General features: G+C 39.1%; 1 protein-coding gene across 1 annotated transcript in view; it reads right to left on the reverse strand.

Annotated features, from left to right (window-relative positions):
• Positions 1–9750: 9750 nt before the first annotated feature.
• Positions 9751–18336, reverse strand: part of pcdh1a (protocadherin 1a) — a 119702-nt gene continuing 111116 nt past the window's right edge. The window contains exon 5 of the mRNA XM_055043662.1: positions 9751–15605. Within this exon, the coding sequence (XP_054899637.1) occupies positions 15235–15605 (371 nt within the window). The 3' untranslated portion in view covers positions 9751–15234. The remainder of the gene's footprint in view (positions 15606–18336) is intronic.

The raw sequence follows: 18336 nt of genomic DNA on the forward strand, positions 1-18336 counted from the left end.
TGTTTTAACATCAAACAAGATGAAACCGTGTTCAGCCAATGCCAGCCAACTACATTGTTAAGTGAAAATGATCTTTAGAATTGAATTATAACTCAGTCTGTTCATAATATATATATACAGTTATTGATTCAATTTAATGTCTTCAATTTATCATCTTCCTGGCTTCATCTTTATAGAGTTGTCAATTACGACATGATCTCAGAACTCTCCCGTCCAGTTTCTAGGTGACTCCATGAGTCAAAAAGTAGATAATAACCATAATACTGAGACAGCACATCCTTCAAGGTAGACTGTCTTCAGCAGAACATATAGGCATTAATAATTGATGGACAGAAAGCAGGACAATGCTGAGAGGCTCGGTGACTACACCGGATAAAAACCTACAAATGAATAGTTTCTTATAATGCAATAATGTGCAAGTAGCTCATACTGTGGACAGATACACCTGAAACCAGGATTTCATATATACTAAAAAAACATATTTGTCTCACTATCTGACAGTAAATCAGACTACACATTTCCTATTTTGGGTCAGTTAGGTTACCCGAAACCTTTGAAGACCAGAATTACGAAACAGATAATCTCTTAAGGATCTTCTTTTTTTTTTTTACGTTTTGAATGTGGGGGTTGACCAAATGATAATGATGCTCTCTTGTCAAGAGGTCATTGCCTTTGTTCTTTGGTTGAAACGGATACTTCCCACTGACATGTTTTTTTTATTTTTATTTTATTAGATTTTTTTTTTCTTGATGTCAAGCAAGAAATCTGTGTGTTGAAGGTCTTGCCTTAAAATATTCACAGACATGTCTCCCTTGAGTCGAACATTTTTCCAATCAAAATATGTCTTTCTTGCATCATTTTATATTTTCAGAATATAAAACTGAAGTGACCTAAAACCAGAAATGTTTAGTCTCAGACAAAAAAAAAGAAGACAAACACAAAGAAACCATTGAGATACTGCCACTATATATTAAAGCTTCAATGAAAAATACATTTTGGCATTTGATATTTTCCCCACTGACTATTACCCTTCTTCATTTTTAACAGTGAATATTAGGAAAAAAGACTGAATCCCCAAATCAATTCCCCATTGCAATTGAGCTCCTGCATGGAGGCTGCAAGAGCTGTGGTCGCTGTCAAAGCTGTCCCTGTCCAGCTGTAAGGTTACATAGTATTGATGATATTGGCTTTCCCTCACTCCCTGGGATACAAGCGCAGCTAAAATTAGCACCAAGCTAAACCGCGGCATCAGAGCAAATAAACTCAAAGAGGTATTCATGCAAATATTTTGGGAAGGAGCTGAAAAGAAGGCAGCCTTCCAAGAAAGAATTGAACCTATTCAACATATTGGACATATTCTACCTCCTTCCCAAAGTTGGGTGATAATTGGATTATCTCTGCTTAGATTGTAGCTTGTGTAACAGTTGTTTGGGCTTTTCTGATTTAATAGAGATTTTTTACGAGTTACACCACAGAGCCACAGCCTGAGGCAACAGAGTTGGCTTGCCAACTTGAAGAGACACTTTGCCAGGATGATAATGTTTTACATTATTTTTAGGCTGTAATTGATGGTGAGATGTTTCAGTTGTCAAGCTACTCTAGTTATTCACACCAACACTCAATTTTCTGGTCCTTCCATATTTTTGAAAGCAATAAGGGGAATCCCACCCTGGCAAATTTTGATCAAGGATTGCTTACCTTGACATGTGGTTTTAGTGTTAAAGTAACAAGGCCATCAGACTAGAAGGCAATACTGACATGAAGTGGAACCAGCCTTCACACACCAAAGCACAAGGAGTTAACTTATATCCTACATGGTTTATCTGGATGTGTTTAATAGAATCTCTCTCAAAAAGAGAAACCTAAATACTGATCCCTAAATCACAACATTTAACTATAAGTCTATAATAAGAGCAAGGTTTCAGCCAACCCTTCCCCCACAAAACCACTGAGCATTGTTGTCAGTGATGCACATCCCTCTTTCCCAGCCTGCACTAAGGGTCTCTAATAAGGCTGACAGGAGTAAGAGACCATGCACAATACCCTTACTCAAGAACACTGCATCCTCAGGAGGCCTGGATACCTAAGCTTTGCTATATGTTTCAATGACCATTTTGCCTTTGTTAGAGTTTAGCAGCATGGGTACAGCATGCACTGTGGACATTGCAACAATAAATTTTTTGAAATTTTAGCATGAATCCCTTGACTATGCAACCTTGTATGATTATTATGAACATTTATGTTGAATGGAGAAATGCTCAACCTGAACCTGAAATGCTTCAAATCAATAACAAAAGTAGTTTCATCCTACATGAAGCAACTTTATATACATTTTACAAACTACCTTGTGATGGAAAACTATGGAGACTTTCTTTGATTTTTTTTGTAGGATTTTTACTCAAAACATAATTCCAACAGCCCAACCTGTGCTAGATTTTATTTTACACTAACAAAATATTTTCATCATTTTGCTGCTTTTCGTTTTAAATAACCTACTGTAAGTTTGAAAGATAGCTGTAGTATTTTGAGAGAAGCAGTGTATTTTGAATATGTTTAGACAATAAAAATGCTGAACATCTACATTCATAAACAAAGTCAATAATTCAAAGCAAATGAGTGGCTACCTTTTTCTCTGTTACACTCACTCTCCATGTGTACTTTGGTGTATTTTGCTTGTTTACGGTTTACTTGCTGCTGGATTGGAACTTCAGTAATGTCAAAGCTAATGGTTTGCTGTACATTTGCAGTTTAATTATTTCCAAGAGAAAACTGTGATCCTTCACATCTGAAATTCAATTAAATTTGATGAGCCATTTTGTGTAACCATATTGTTTGCCAATGTTCACTGAGATAATGCAAGAGAAGAAAGCAGACAATCACTGACTAGAGTGACATCTTTATTTAACAAAGCAATGTACCGACCGAGCCACAGTGTTCTCCAGCAGCTATAAATGAGTGTAGATTATACAGGGAAAGAGGGCCTTTATTTCCAGGGAAGGTATTATGGGTAGTGTGGTCGGCTCAGCTGATAAGCAGCCACGGCTGTCTGCTTGATCGTTTAAACCAATATTATGTGGCTATTATGGAATTTATGATTCTGTCTCCCCCTACTTTAAGTTCTTTGCTGGTTCGCATTTAGCTATTTTCAGTAACTTTGGAAAAACAGCAAATAAATAGAATTTCTAGAACTCTTTTTCTGGCAGAGGACATGAATAAAACATGTAGGGGGTTTTATATTAGGAGTCTGCTAGCATCACTCACCAACATTTGTGGATCACACAACTTAATGCAACGCCACACTGTTGAAGGGAGAAGAAAAAAATACCCACGAGTCTGTAATAATTGGTATTTATGCTTCTGCATGCTGCTCAGAAACAGCTGTTGGCCTGGAGCAGAGTGTGATATAGATTCTGTGCTTCTAAATATATTTTCACACATGCAGAGGTGAACCACTAACAACTCACCGATGCTACTCCTAACGCCCCAAAAGTGATGCATTTTAAAGTGGCGATACTAGCTAATACATGCACAACGTCTGCTTTCTGCCGCTCCCGTGAGCTTAAAACATACATGTCATGTCAGGGACTGTTCTGTCAAATGACCTCTTGCAGTACATAAAATACTGACCTTTTTGGTTGTGCAGTGTATGTTGTTATGTACATGACCCTTTACCACAAGTTAAATGTAATCCACATCTTAATAGAAAAGCATTCAGGTAAAATTAATAACAAAATTGTGAAAGAAAAAAAAAATCCTTATCTTAAAGTTTTTATATTTAGACTGTGGACTTTTCACAAATGTCCTTTCATTCCTTTCTTGGAAGGTTTGTACAGCTTTGCACAGGGTCAGCTTTTGTTCTCAGAAACTGAAAATTCTTTAGATGCTGATCAACAGATGGAGTCCAAAACCAGTCATATGGAATGGAAATGTCTCATTTAGTTGAAAAATATTTCTCCAAAGTCTACAATTTTCTAAGGCTACATTAGACCCCTGGCTATTGAGCTCTGGCAGTCTGTGCTTCCTGAGGCCCAAACTGCACCATCCTCATGAGGGAGCTTCTACTGCAGGCTTTACATGAGAAGCTTTTTCTGCAAAAAACAAAGCAAAACAAAAAATCATGATTATTTTGGTGTAATTAAAAAGGAAGGTAATTGAATAGGAATATATGTAAGTGATTTTACAGGGTCTATATGAGCAGATGCGATCAACTTTGTATTTTGTATATGAACTGGAACTGTTCTAAAACGCTTTGAGATAACATTTTTGTCTGCACATAACCTGAAATGAAACACACAAAAAAACAATAAAAGAAAACAAGAACAGATCACAACAGCGACTCAGTTTCCATTATGATAGAGAGTAGGTCAAGAGATGAGTATCCTAATTGTTGTACTTTTTATAGGAGGATGTTTTGATTGAGAAAGTCACTGCAAATGTTGTCTATTTTTGGCTGAACCAAGATTTCAGCTGCTCAAGTGTTCCGTTTATTTAGCAATATTTTCATCTTATGTGGTACCAAATGTTTATTTTTTTGAGTGAAATGTCTGAAAAGTAAACTTGCAGGTTTGGCACCTTCTACAGAGGGACGCTGATGTACATGCCAAATGTGGTTTCAGATTTTATTGCTTGAATAAGGAAGGTATCCTTGAGATAGATGTCATCTGGATGGCAAAATATGTTGCTCAAAAGCCTGCATAAATCATTCAGTATTAATGTTGCCTTCACAGATGAGACATGCCATGTGCACTAATGAGAACCCATTAAAGATTCTGGCTTTTGAACCTTGTGCCTATAAACTCTGATGCCCTATCCACCTTTCATCTCTACATTTTCACTTATTAATTTGTTAAAAATTTCTAGACCTTTCTTTCAGCTGAGCTATTTAAAATTACAATAAAAACAACAAGAACAGAATCAGATCGGGAAAAGATCAAATTAAAAACTGAACTAAATATTTAAAGTCTATGGATAAAACAATTTTAATTGATTTTGGAAGAGGTTCCCTGTTGTCTGAAGTTACGTCGTGGAGTTTGATGGCTCAGTTGAGTTCTTTTTAAAGTTTTAGCCTGCAGCAGACAGGATCAGAGTTATCTCCATTTGGAAAGCAAGGAAGAAACTTTGCTTGAGGAATCAGTCAGAGGGTTTTTCCATGTAGAATATATTTAGGACTCAGTTTCTGCCACCTTAATCAGTTTAACGCTCCTGTTATGTTGTGAGTAAAATTGACCCATTTTAAAGTTTAAAAATAAAAAAAATAGTTGGAAGTACTTTTTATTTTTATTTTTTGCATGAAACTTCTATTTGTCTTAATAGGTGCGCTCTAAAAATTACACATTTGTAACCCCCCCTGCATCTACTTTTTATATAGATACTGTTTGGGTCAATGTGACGAGGCAGTCAAGTTAAAGAGTAAAAAGATCAAAAAATGTCCAATTCTATATGTTTCCTTGCAGCTCTGAACCATATTTCACCACACACAGACACACACACATACACACACCTATGTACACTACACCACACACATACACGTACACGCACACTTTCTCACAACTCTCTTTACTTCACTAGGAAACTGTGAGAAAGCAGGTGTTCACACAACTTTTGACCAGAGCGTTTTCTGTTCCTGTGGGCAAACTACACCCACACTGACTGGACACTCAGCAGAAGTGGAGGAAACATAAATACTCTTTGCATAACTCTTGTGTCTTGATTTTAATCAGCAAATCAAGTTGACCCTGAACAGTATATGTGTCTCAAGTTCAATTATAAAGATCACCCAAAATGTAAAATAACAAAAATTTACAGCAGATCGATTTCAATGAAAATATTGTTGTTTTTTTGTTTGGTCTTTTTCAGTGGACATAAAAAAATGCAAATTGTATTTTTTATGTCCAAATGAGTAGATGAGTAAGTTGTCGTTATTGATCCTTTATTTGTAAGACATCACTGCCCAAATATTGATTGAAATGGTTGGTATTAGAGTTAATCATTATACAAAAATGTTTTGGAGAAACTTTTTGATTTCCGACACTATTGCACTATCCCGTTCAAATTGACCCGCAAACATTATTGCTGTGCCTTAGAAACGAACATAACAGGAGGGTTTTAAACCACAAACTCTACTGCTAAAGAAACACTATGAGATTTTGTGAAGTTACATCTTTGCGTCAGAGACAGTGGTTGGTTAGACCAGGTAACCTTATAAAAAAAAGAAAATCTTTTTCCCAGCAGACTACAACCCATCTGCTGAAAGTCTTCTGAGAAAATACCAGCATGTTGCAAAACTGATTCAAGGGAAAACTACATAGCATTTTCTTTGACTACCGTGAAACTTTAGGGGTTCAAGTTGCTTTCCGTGGTAGAAATTTGCTGTTCAGTGAGTCCCCTTCTGGAAAACAGTTGACTCCATGAAAGTTTGTTTCTCTATTCCCAGAACTGAGGTGGGAGAATTGATCATTTCTAAATTTCCATGCTGGTCAAGTCCTATTTGGACAATATTTTAGCAATTGCAAATACTTTAAAACACACTTTGGGATTTATAAACCCTGCTTGTAGGAAAAAAGTTAAATTCTTATTTGCTTTTATGGAATACTCCCAGATGTGTTATTAAGTTCGGTTCTGTTAAAATGCTATATGCGGTTATTGACTAACTTCCTGCAGTCTTGTTGTCTTCATTTAGCATAAGTCAAAATATGTTGGTCAAAGTAGCTCATTTTAACTAGCAACTTGTTAAAATAAGGCAGTGATCAAAGCATACTGCTCTTGTCTCATAATACCTAAAATCTCAAAAATATTGTAGCAATATGCACAATTTTTATTTCACTAACTTTTTAATTGTCATATTATAATTTTTCTTCTTTACAATTTTTAGTCGTTTCATGCTTACTTTTTATTTTCAGCTTTAAAATTGTACAAATTAATCAGTTTTTACCTGTCTTTGGGGTCCCCTCTTATGAAACTGGAGATTTTATGTATTGTCATAATTCTTTTAAAAATAACGCACTGCTGCATTGCCTAAGTCCTTTTTTAAAAGGACTTAGGGCAGAAAATATGACAATGTTTTCACAAAATTACACTTTCTTAAACCACTAAGATAGGAGTTGAGATAGGAGTTGGTTAAAGATGACAGATGTTAACTTGGATTCATCCTCTGTCGAAATAGTCGATATCTGCATTCACCAGTAATAACAAATCCAGTCATTGACTGTGCATACATTGTAACATTGTAACAATGTTCTTAAAATGCCGTCTCGTTCACTTAAATCTACTTCTGTGTATTGTGTTGTCTCACGATCTTAGACTTAGACTTAGACTTAGACTTGACTTTATTGATCCCTTGGGAAGACTCCCTCAGGAAATTATAGTTACCAGCAGCTCACAGGCAAAAATGTGGCACACAGTAAGCATACACAAAATACAAAAAAATACAAATTAAATACAAAACAAAGAATATAAATACAACACAAAAGGAAATTATAGCAATTTGGTCGATAGATTGACCAGTGATATGGTATTGCACTGTATGGTTTGGCCTGATAAATATGGAGTTCACATTTGTAGAAAAACTACTCCTTCTTCCCTCTGTCCTGTGTCACCTCCGACCCCCCAGTGAGGAGTTGTACAGTCTGAAGACGTGGGGGACAAAGGAGTTCTTGAATCTATTGGTCCGGCACTTGGGAAGCAGCAGTCTGTCACTGAACAGGCTCCTCTGGCTGCTGATGAGAGCGTGTAGAGGGTGGCTGCTATCGTCCATGATGTCCAGCAGTTTGTTCAGTGTCCTCGCCTCTGCCACCGTCACCAGAGAGTCCAGCTTCATGCCGACCACAGAGCCGGCACGCCTGATCAGTTTTGTCCAGTCTGGACGTGTCCTTCTTGGATGTGCTGCCTCCCCAGCACACCACGGTGTAGAAGAGGACACTGGCGATCACTGACTGGTAGAACATCCACAGCAGTTTGCTGCAGATGTTGAAGGACCGCAGTCTCCTCAGGAAGTACATCCTGCTCTGCACCTTCCCGTACAGGTGGCTGGTGTGTTTTGACCAATCCAGTTTACTGTCCAGCCACAGCCCGAGGTACTTGTAGGAGCCCACGACCTCAACCTCCGTTCCCTCTAGTACGACTGGTCTCGGCATTGGTCTGGACCTCCCAAAGTCTATAACCAGCTCCTTCGTCTTAGAGGTGTTGAGTTCCAGGTGGTTTGTGTGGCACCAGAGAGCAAAGTCCCTCACCAGACAGCGATATTCCTCCTCTCCGTCGTCCCTGATACATCCGACTATGGCTGTGTCATCAGCATACTTCTGTATGTGACACAGCTCCGAGTTGTAGTGGAAGTCAGAGGAGTACAGGGTGAAGAGAAGAGGGGCCAGCACTGTGCCCTGAGGGGCTCCTGTGCTGCTGACCACAGTGTCAGACACGGTGTCCTTTAGCCTGACATACTGCGGCCTGTTGGTGAGGTAACTGGATCCAGGTGACCAGGTGCTGGTCCACTCCCATGCTATTTAGTTTGTCCTGGAGCAGAAGGGGCTGGATTGTATTAAAGGCACTGGAGAAGTCCAAGAAAAGGATCCTCACTGTGCCACTGCCCTTATCCAGGTGGGAGTGGGCCCGGTGCAGCAGGTAGAGGATGGCATCCTCCACACCAACATCTGCCTGGTAGGCGAATTGCAGGAGGTCCTGAGCATGTTCCACCTGAGGTCTGAGGAGGCCGAGGAAGAGCCGCTCCAACGTCTTCATCAGGTGTGAAGTGAGTGCCACGGGCCGAAAGTCATTCAGCTCGCTGGGCCTGTTCTTCTTGGGCACTGGGACGATGCAGGATGTCTTCCAGAGGGTGGGCACTTCCCTTAGCTGCAGGCTGAGGTTGAAGATCCGCTGTAGTGGCTCTCCCAGTTCAGCAGCGCAGGTCTTCAGCAGCCTTGGACACACCTGGTCCGGCCCTGCTGCTTTCCTGGGCTTGAGCTTCCTCAGCTGTTCTCTGACCTGGTCTGTGGTGATGTGGGGTGGAGGTTGTGCTGAGGTGTGTGGGGGGGTTGTCAGTGTTTTCTTGTCTGTGGGGAGGTGTGTGGTAAGGAGCAAAGGTGGCTGCAGTGAGAGAGGGGGTTGAATGTATTTGTACACCTCCACCATCCTGACATCCCATATATGCAAAACAACCAAACAAAAAAATCCCTGAACGAACTGGATAAACATTCATACTTCATTATACAAAGTCATGTACAAGCAAAAGTGTCTATGAGTATCAGGTTTTAGGGTATAATGTTTTACTTCCCTCGCTTGTGTTATCCTAAAGGCTTAAACTTTAAATTATAGTTGAGCTGAAGTGTTCTCATATTCATAGATATCTCAGAATTAATATTACAAGACAACATCACCCTTGTGAGAAGGACTTGCGTGAATACACAGCCATAGAAAAAAAAACGCTGTGTATTAAACTAAAAGCATAATGAGATTGTGTTCTTCTTACCCGGTGTTTAACTTGTTGGAGTGGTGAATAAAAGTCCAGAGGCTCGCCTACTTTTAGCCCTCAAACAACTTGTTTCTGGGCTCTCCTGAATCAGAAATGAGCTGCTGTTCCTTGCATGACAAGAATACAAGTTCTTCTTAATTAGCTCTTGAGCGAGACACATTTCAACTCAAGATAGCTGCAAGGCTGCAAAACCTCTTAAAAATGTAACAACCACAGAGTCAAAAGTGATGAATAATAATAGAAATCAAAGAAAGCACTGACAACATTAGTTTTTTTTTTTTTTTTTTTCCCTGAAGTGATTTTATTATAAAGTTCATGAGGACTTACAGTATTACAAGAGAATTTGCCAACATGCGGAAAGAGAACAAAGCAGAACACAGGAGTTTAACAAACTGGTAAGAGAAGACAATCCACTGTTCACAATAAACAGAAAAACTGATTAAGTCCTCAGGAGGTGAGAGCCGGTGAATGACTACAGTGCAGGCATAGAACGGCCACATTCACACTGACTCAGCAAAGGTCAATCCAACCAAGGCAAGATGTGCACATCTCAATAAAACATGTTACAATTTTTATATGCCATCGGCTTTTCTCAACTTTTAGAAAGCTTCACTTGTATGTACATAAAACTGTACAAAAACATGGCATCACAAGCATTTTATCCTATATAAATATACCAACATTTAGGATAACAACTAGATTCTCTCTTGCAAAGACATATTTTCAAGGCAATTGTCTTTGTACTAGATGAACTGTGGAAAAAAGATGAAATGTTCAGTCAATTTCAGTTCCGTCTGGGGTAAGTGGGTCGTCGAATAGAACTAAAATGAGTAAACAGTTTCTACCAATCATCTTTGGGATTCATGCTAAAAATCGTCGCCGGCAGAACAGCAGACTTGGGGTTGTGATGAGGATCTATGTACACCAACGCTACCAACAGATTTAATTTTTTCACACAGCCAGTTTGCAGAGAGTCTTTGATCAGCAGGAAAAAAAAAAGAGAAAGAGAAAACAAACAGCCTTTGCCAATTTTGTTACTGTAATTTGTCCATCTGTGCACATAAATGATCACCATACAATACACATTACAGAGAGGTAAAATATACTCAAGTGAATCCAACATTAAATCAACGTTAAAGTACAAATTAAACATTATCCAACACACTTCTGAGTGTATTTAGGTGCATCAAACTTTTATCAAGAGGAGCATCTTTGTTTCAGAGAGAAGTAAAGACAGTTCACTTAGCTTGAGTTCAAAAGAAAGGGCAATCCTGGTGATATGTATTTTCTCTCCCATTTGTGAACAACAGGATGTCAGGCTGGTTCATCAAGCCAGAAGAAAGGTGGACAAGGTGGGCTTGTTTTTTTATTATTATTATTTTTATTTATTTATATTTTTTAAATCTCCTGTTAATCCATTTCTGTTCAAACAAGATATTTACAAATATTGTCAAAAATTAATATAGCCTTAGGACTCATTGTTTGCCATTAAATCAGGCTAAATCTTTCCTGTTGTAAATCAGCTGGACTACCAAAAATATTTCTTAACTGCCAGAAAATAATGACGAGAAAGAGTTTTCAGAGAATCAGAAGTCAGAAGTTTGCATACATTTCCTTAGTATTTGCTAAAATTGCCTTTCAAACTGTATGACTTTCCACACTGTGGATGTGTGTCCTCAAGTTTATCACAAGAGATTATTAGAATTTGTCTCAATTCTTCTCACTGAATTTGTGTAACTGCATCAGGTTTATAGGCCTCTTCGCTCAAACGCACACCTTTTCAGCTCTGCCCATAATTTGTCTATAGGACTGAGATAAGGGCTTTGTGATGGTCACTGACCTCGTCAGCCTTAAGCCACTTTTGGCCCTTGTCTGCCAGAGCCTACTCAGAGAGGGTTGACTTTGCTCTATACTGTTATAAGAGTTTTCCAATATTAAGGGTTCTGTGGTACAAGCACCTTTTTTTAGAACCTAATTTGCTGGAGTTCCAAGTGTGCAGAGTTGGGCTGAACACATGATGTCAGAAGACTTTTGGCCACTGATTGGCTAGTGGGTGGAATCACTGAGTCACGAGAGCGACTCCATAACAATAATCTGTAAAAACTCACGACAGCTTCCGAGTGTATTTGGAGTTTTCGGACCCTGGGACTGCCAAACTGTACGATAGCCTCTCTTATTAGTGCTGTTACTCAGTTGTGTCAGAAAACCAAAACTTCTTGGTTGATGACTCTATTATGACATCTATGTTGTGAAGTACTGTTCACAGTAAAACTGGTGTTCTATGGCTTGTAAGTTCCCCCTTTCTTTACTGAATATAGGCCAAATGTTATGGCTAAGCATTTTAATTTTTATACGATCACTGAACATGTCTACCAAAATTCAAATCCCTGCTTGTGATTGCCAGTTAGTCTAATTTAAAGTTATTTTGTTTTTGTTTTGAGGTTGAAATACTTTTTTTTTTTTTAAATCAAAACAAGTTCTTCTCAGGAACCCAGAAATTGTAATCTTTCTTAAAAGTAAATGGACATTACTTAGATGCTTGTATTTGTGAATAATTGGTTGAATAATGTGGCACCATCATCTATCTAAAATCAAGATAAACCAGACTTGTGGAGAATCTCAATCCCATCCCTGCTATCTTGTATTCCCATCAGAAAGCAGTGTGTTTCAGCTGTGGGTCTAAAACACATCCACAGGCGTGTCTACATGTAAACGTGTAATCTGTATGTAAACTTCAAGATTTGAAGAAAATAATACAAAAAAAGTGCCTGCCTCATTTTTCTTTTTTTTTTTTTTTCCAGCTGACCTAAAACAGAAAGGGATAATTTAATCTCAGACAGAAAATAAATAGTTGTATTTTTATGAACCGTATCTGAGGTATTGGCAATTAAAGAGACCAACTGAGATATTTTCCAGATTTACTTTAGTGATTGTTAGGCCAGAAAAGGGATGAGAGTTGATCCTTTGGGTGAACCTGAATCGAGTGACAGTATTCGAATAGACAAAGTTGCGACTGAGGCTTTGCGACATTCATTTTATCACTCATTGCTATCTTTCTCACTTGTCATTAATTCCAGGTCAGCGATCTTACCCGCTGCTTTCTGTTGGTGAATCCACAGCTCCGAGATGGCTGGGGGAAGGGAGGTTAATCACAGTGTATCATGGCTTGTTGTTTGAATTTTTATTTCGCTTGCTAAATGGCTTTGAAAGTGGCATAATGTGCTTTCTCCCCCTCAAGGCAGGACATTTGTTGAGTTTATTTAATCATGGCCATGTCCAGTAATCTCCATATGTTTTCTGTTTTAAACAGCCTAAATGCGGCTTGCAGCGGGCAGCGCGAAGAGGTAAGTGCTGTTAAAAATACCCCCGCTTAAATGATTGTAGCTCTGTGGGTGGATTTGCATTGTCTGGTGGGTGCCTTGTCCTGGGGGTGCACTCACACATGCCCCAGCTCAAGACTCATTACTCACCCTAATTAGGAAATGTCCATTCTCGGCTCCTCCACCCTCACTCAGAGGCACAATCTCACTATGGAAATACTCTGCAGAGGTGAAAGGTATCTACAAATCTAATCAAATCGATGTTTAAATCAAAGACACCGACGAGCGCTACAATGTTGTAGTGCAGGTTAGTGGAGTCATCATTAGCATCCACTTACCGCCTAATACATAGTGCCCTTCATACATATCCTTCAAATTTACTTGGAAAATCTGTATAAGGATTTTAAAAAATCTCCCAGGAGTACCCTATTCGTATTCTCTGTTCATGAGTCTGAGAATAAAAATGCCTCATAAATTAATAAAAAAAATATTGTCCTCAATTTAGAGAAACATATCTAAATAAGAGCAATGTCATTACCATGCTTCAATCCTACATTTGAACTTTCTGCTTAAGTTCAATCCTGTCTTGCACAATGCCTTGCAAGAGTCTGCATACTCTGAGCACTTTCACATTACAATCATACACTTAAACGTTTCATTGGAGTTCAGTGTTATAGACCAACATTTGTTGCTATGTATAAAAATAAAAACGCATGATTTTAATTTTTGTAGAAATAAAAATCTAAAAAGAGTTCCCATAATGAGTCAGGACTTCTATGCTATTGCCATAGCAGAATACTGCTACAGCTATGTTTCATTATGCCTTTGTGTTTCTTTACCAGACATGCAAAAGCCAGTCAAATTTGACTGATGCGTCTTAAATGTAGGCATAATCTTACACATCTGTCTGTTTCAGAGGAAGTAGTTGGACTGGATCATACTGCCATTACCTTGTTTCACTGTGAGAATGGTGTATTTAGAGTAATGTGTAGTAACAGTTTTGCATCACATACAACATTGTCGGTCTATTCCATGAAAACTCAACAAAATGCATTGAAATTTATGGTTGTAAAGTGAAAAAAATCTAATAAGAATAAAAAGGTTTACGAATAATTTTGCACTGAATTCTCAAGAATCAAAGTCTGACTTGGAATTCAATCTTTAGTTTAAATATAAATTTTATATTCTTTCATGTCAGGCCCATGTTTATTCTTACTGCAATGAATTATGAATTGAAATTCACATTCAAGGTGGGTTTACCTATCGTGATGCTTAAACAACTTTATTGGTATGATATTCGGTTCCAATAGTAACCATAATCTATTCAAGTGCCGCCCCCCCACACTTTTTTTTTTAACAAAAAAGTAGATCCTCATTCATTAGATCTACATCAATTCTTGTGAACTGCAAAGTTAAGCGAGTACAAACGAATTGTGTCTTGCAAGTGAAGCCCATCTGATTGTCTCAACAGACAGAAACGTTCTGCAACTGGTGCACTGGTATAATCTCAAGTAGGGAGCAAAAAGCCAATCAGAATGTGTCTGGCGAGCTCTGCGTTTGGCCATCGTGACCCTCCAGGTTCTGTGGCCAAGTCAACCGTTTTCATGATGAGCGACAGGTCACAGTGCTGCAAGTCAGTGGGACATAATGTCGCTTTAAATGCTGCCACACAGTTCTCTCCAGCAGTGGCGGAGCTCTACAGGGAGCAGAGGTAAAGGCCATTCTACTATGATTAGGGGTCAAAGGTGTCTGTGTGTGTGGGTGTGTGTGAGTGTGCACACGCGGGGACGCGTGGGATACTGCGGAGCAAATAAATGCCTTCCACAATATCGAGTCCCTCACTGGGAGATGGTTTCAGTCAAGTTTACACAGCAGCAGTAAAGAAAAGCGTAAATATGCTAAAATTCAGAGGCATTCTTAGAAGATTATGCCAGACGAAAATATATGTAGAACACACCATTCAAATGTATTTACAGCTCTGTACATTAAGAACGGCCATCTGATCTAACTCCTGGTCTCAAGTGTTCTGCCTTCTGATATGGCCAGATTAGCTGTCTATTAAATAATACCTATAAAATGGCACAAGAGCACTGATCACAACTTTCAAGAACTCACTTCACAGACTGGGCCTTGCCTAACTACAACAAGAATTTGTCACTGCTAAAGTCGCTATTTCCACTTGTGATTCTTGTCTAACTTTCTGGATTGTATCCGTTGAGAGCTTCAATAAATAAACGAGGGAGTGCATCAATTATCTTTGTGGAATCATTCCAAGATTTGCTGATGAGCTGATAATTTGAGTCAGAAATGACGAGTGTTCATGCCAGTGATTAAATGAGTTACGACCAATAGTTACTTACAACCCAACTGTAGGCTTTAGAATGTGGACAGTCTTTTTTTCTGTCTTCTTCTGAAGTGGGTGTAGCTTTTCTTTGTGTACCAATCTGTTTCTCACAGGTAAATCTCTCGTTTGGGGGTGTGAGCAGAAGGGGACGTGGGCGGGAACTCAGAGGCCACGCTCAGGGGCATCTCCTCTACGGGACAGTCCTGACTGGGGTCCTGGCCGCTGCTGGAATAGGCACTGCGGGAGGGCGGAAGGCGCGACCGGTGCTCTTCTCCACCCAGCCTGGCGCTGCCGTTGGCCAGGCGACCCAGACTCCCTCTCTCCTGGTAAGGCACAAATGTGGAGAGCTTGGGGGGGTTCCTGGTCTTCCGCATGGGGGAGGGATGCCCCGGCATCCAGCAGGCATCCGAGTGACCCAATTCACTGCATTCGGTTGTGCAGTTTCCGGTCATCGCCACGTCAGGGAGGGAGCGGATGTCTGTGAGCAGGTAAAAAAGAAAACAACACTTTCAGTGAGAGCCTTGCTCTGGAATTATACTCATTGTGGAATTAAAGTAGCAAGAAATGGCATTTGTGAACAGAAACGGTGTCATCTTATGCACCCCATAAAACCCCAGACCCTCCACCCCCATCTTTGAGGTCTGTGCAGCTGTTGCTAAGCAGTCAGCAGCAGTTGCTATGTAGCTGTCGCTATGCACTGTGTAATGAGCGCTACTGTGTGTGTAGTCCACAAGCTGGTGTGGTAGATGCAAGAGGCGACATGCTGTGTCTTTGTCATTTAGAAGTATCCCCCAGCAGTCTGTCTGGTATATTTGTAATATATCATCATATCATTAAAATGTTCAACAGGAACTTATTTCCATTATACATGATCTCCGTCCTGTGAATAGAACACTCAAAATGTTTCAGCATGGAGGGGGAATTAAAAAAAAAAAAAAAAAAAACGAAGGCAGGAGAAATACACACATTTCAACAACACACACTGGAAACATGCAGTGTTCAGTTACGGAGGGGATATCTGGATCCTTTAAGGGAAGGGAGAAGAAAAAAAAACATTGCTGAATGAGTTATTGATTGACAGCACTGAAATGAGTTCCCTGCCCTTGATTATCATCCATTTTTTATTCAGCTACTCCTAATTAAATAAATGGGTCCACAACCCAGTGACCTCGTTTTTTACACACAAGTCGAGAAAGCTCCAAAATAAGTTTGCATGAGCTATCACTTTGGAGCAGTCTCACACTTTCTGAAGCCAAACACAGCTCCGGGGAGGCGCTCTGTTTGTCGGCCAGAAACGTGCAGCTGGCCGTCGGCGGGCTTGCCAATCGTGCACCTGTTGACAAGCTGAACATGCAGCACGGATTAAATGAAAATACCACTCTGTTATCGTTTCTTTTTTCTTTTTTTTTTTATCCCTTTACACTCATGCTGGGACAAGTCGGATCAATGTCTGAGAGAGAGGAGCAGATAGCAAAGATCTGTGTCTCTGTGATGCGACTGACGAGAAAAAGTTGTGATTGCTGTGATAAACGCATTACGCTAATGCCACAAGGCTGTCCACACCATGCGGAGACGTGTCCATTATGGATGCTCTGTTCATGTTCCATGGTTGCAGCACAGCGTGCGAATGAGAGAAAGTGTTTACACACACACACACACGCAAACACAGCAAACTGAGGGAAGCGGCTGAATGGGACTGATGCAACCACAAAGGATGACGTACTGGAGGTAGCAACAAGAGTTCAAAGTTAACAGACAGAGTGCCAGCTTGACGGAAAGCCTGGGAGACATTTCGCCAGTATTGTACTCATGACCAGTGGCAAGATAATTAGCCCACAAAATGTCAGACCACTGAAGGCAGGAGAATTGCATCTGGTTCACCACTGCTTCAGTCAATCAAAATACACAGGGTCCCTGTGAGAACAAGGTCTCTACCAATTTTCAATGTCCAAAATACATACTTATTCAGTCTGAAATGTTCAGAGTTCTGCGTGTTTTTAAAGCACATTTCAAAAGTGAAACATTCACCTTTGAATTTATGCTGACTTTAAGAATAAAATGTAGAGAAGTCCACAGACAGGAAAAAAAGAAATACAACAAGGGGAGGGAAAGAATAAAGGACATGCAGTTTGAAGGAAGAACATAAGTAAGTATATATATATATATATATATATATATATATATATATATATATATATATATATATATATATATATATATATATATATATATATATATATATAGCAACTTTTTTTTTTTAATTTATTTTATTTTTATTTTTTATTTTTTTGCCTTTGTCCACACATAGATGCTCTAGTCCTGTTTTATTATGCCAATAAAATTCCATGGAGCGAGAACACTAGGGTAACTGTAACTTTAAAATTTATTCAAATTTTCTTTTTAGTACAATTTTGATACATATTTGACCTTCAATGACCCCATTTCAGAAAACCAACAGTATCTATAATTAAAAACTGTCTTAGAGCTCAGTCTCCAAAGAATGAAGGAAAATGAGGACCAAATGACACAAGGAGGAAAGGATTCATGGACTCACACAAGGAGAAAAGGAGACAGAACACCAGGAAAAAAAAGAAGGGCACAAAACAACTGATCAAAGGGCATGAGTGAGAGAGGAAGAAAGAAAGAAAGTAATAAAAAAAGAAAGGAAGCACAAAACAAAGTAATACAGGAGAGAGTGGCACTAGAGAGGATGATTGAAGGAAAGACATAGACAATGGGGTAGGAAATAATATCTGGAAATAAAAAATATTTTCTGACAATCAACTTTTGTTTCTTCAAACTTATCCAGACCTGAAAAAGACTAAAATCAAATTCCAGATTTTTTCTTGGCTGAATATAAAGACTCTGAGACACGGTGCGTATGTGTGCGCGTGTTTGTGTGTGTGCCAAGACTTTCAACTGCTTCACGACTAACAAACTCATAATGGAGGGTATTTCTTTTTATTTCTTCGTCCATATTGGTAACTATTTATTTCTTACTGGTAATCCATATATAATTGTCCCATTGTTTATTGCAGTAATAACAACTGGGCGAAGAAGAATGCATAGCTTGAGCCGTTGTTGCAGCTAATCTCATTGTTTCTCTAATCCAAAGCAGCAGGATGTTTAGGCTATTTAATACATTCACCGCACAATTGGGGAATGTTCTGCCTTATTCATGCCTAATTAATTACCAGGATGCTTAAGTC

This window comes from Poeciliopsis prolifica, unplaced genomic scaffold (assembly GCF_027474105.1).
Source record: "Poeciliopsis prolifica strain line A6 unplaced genomic scaffold, Auburn_PproV2 SCAFFOLD019, whole genome shotgun sequence".
In the NCBI taxonomy this organism is placed as follows: Eukaryota; Metazoa; Chordata; class Actinopteri; order Cyprinodontiformes; family Poeciliidae; genus Poeciliopsis; species Poeciliopsis prolifica.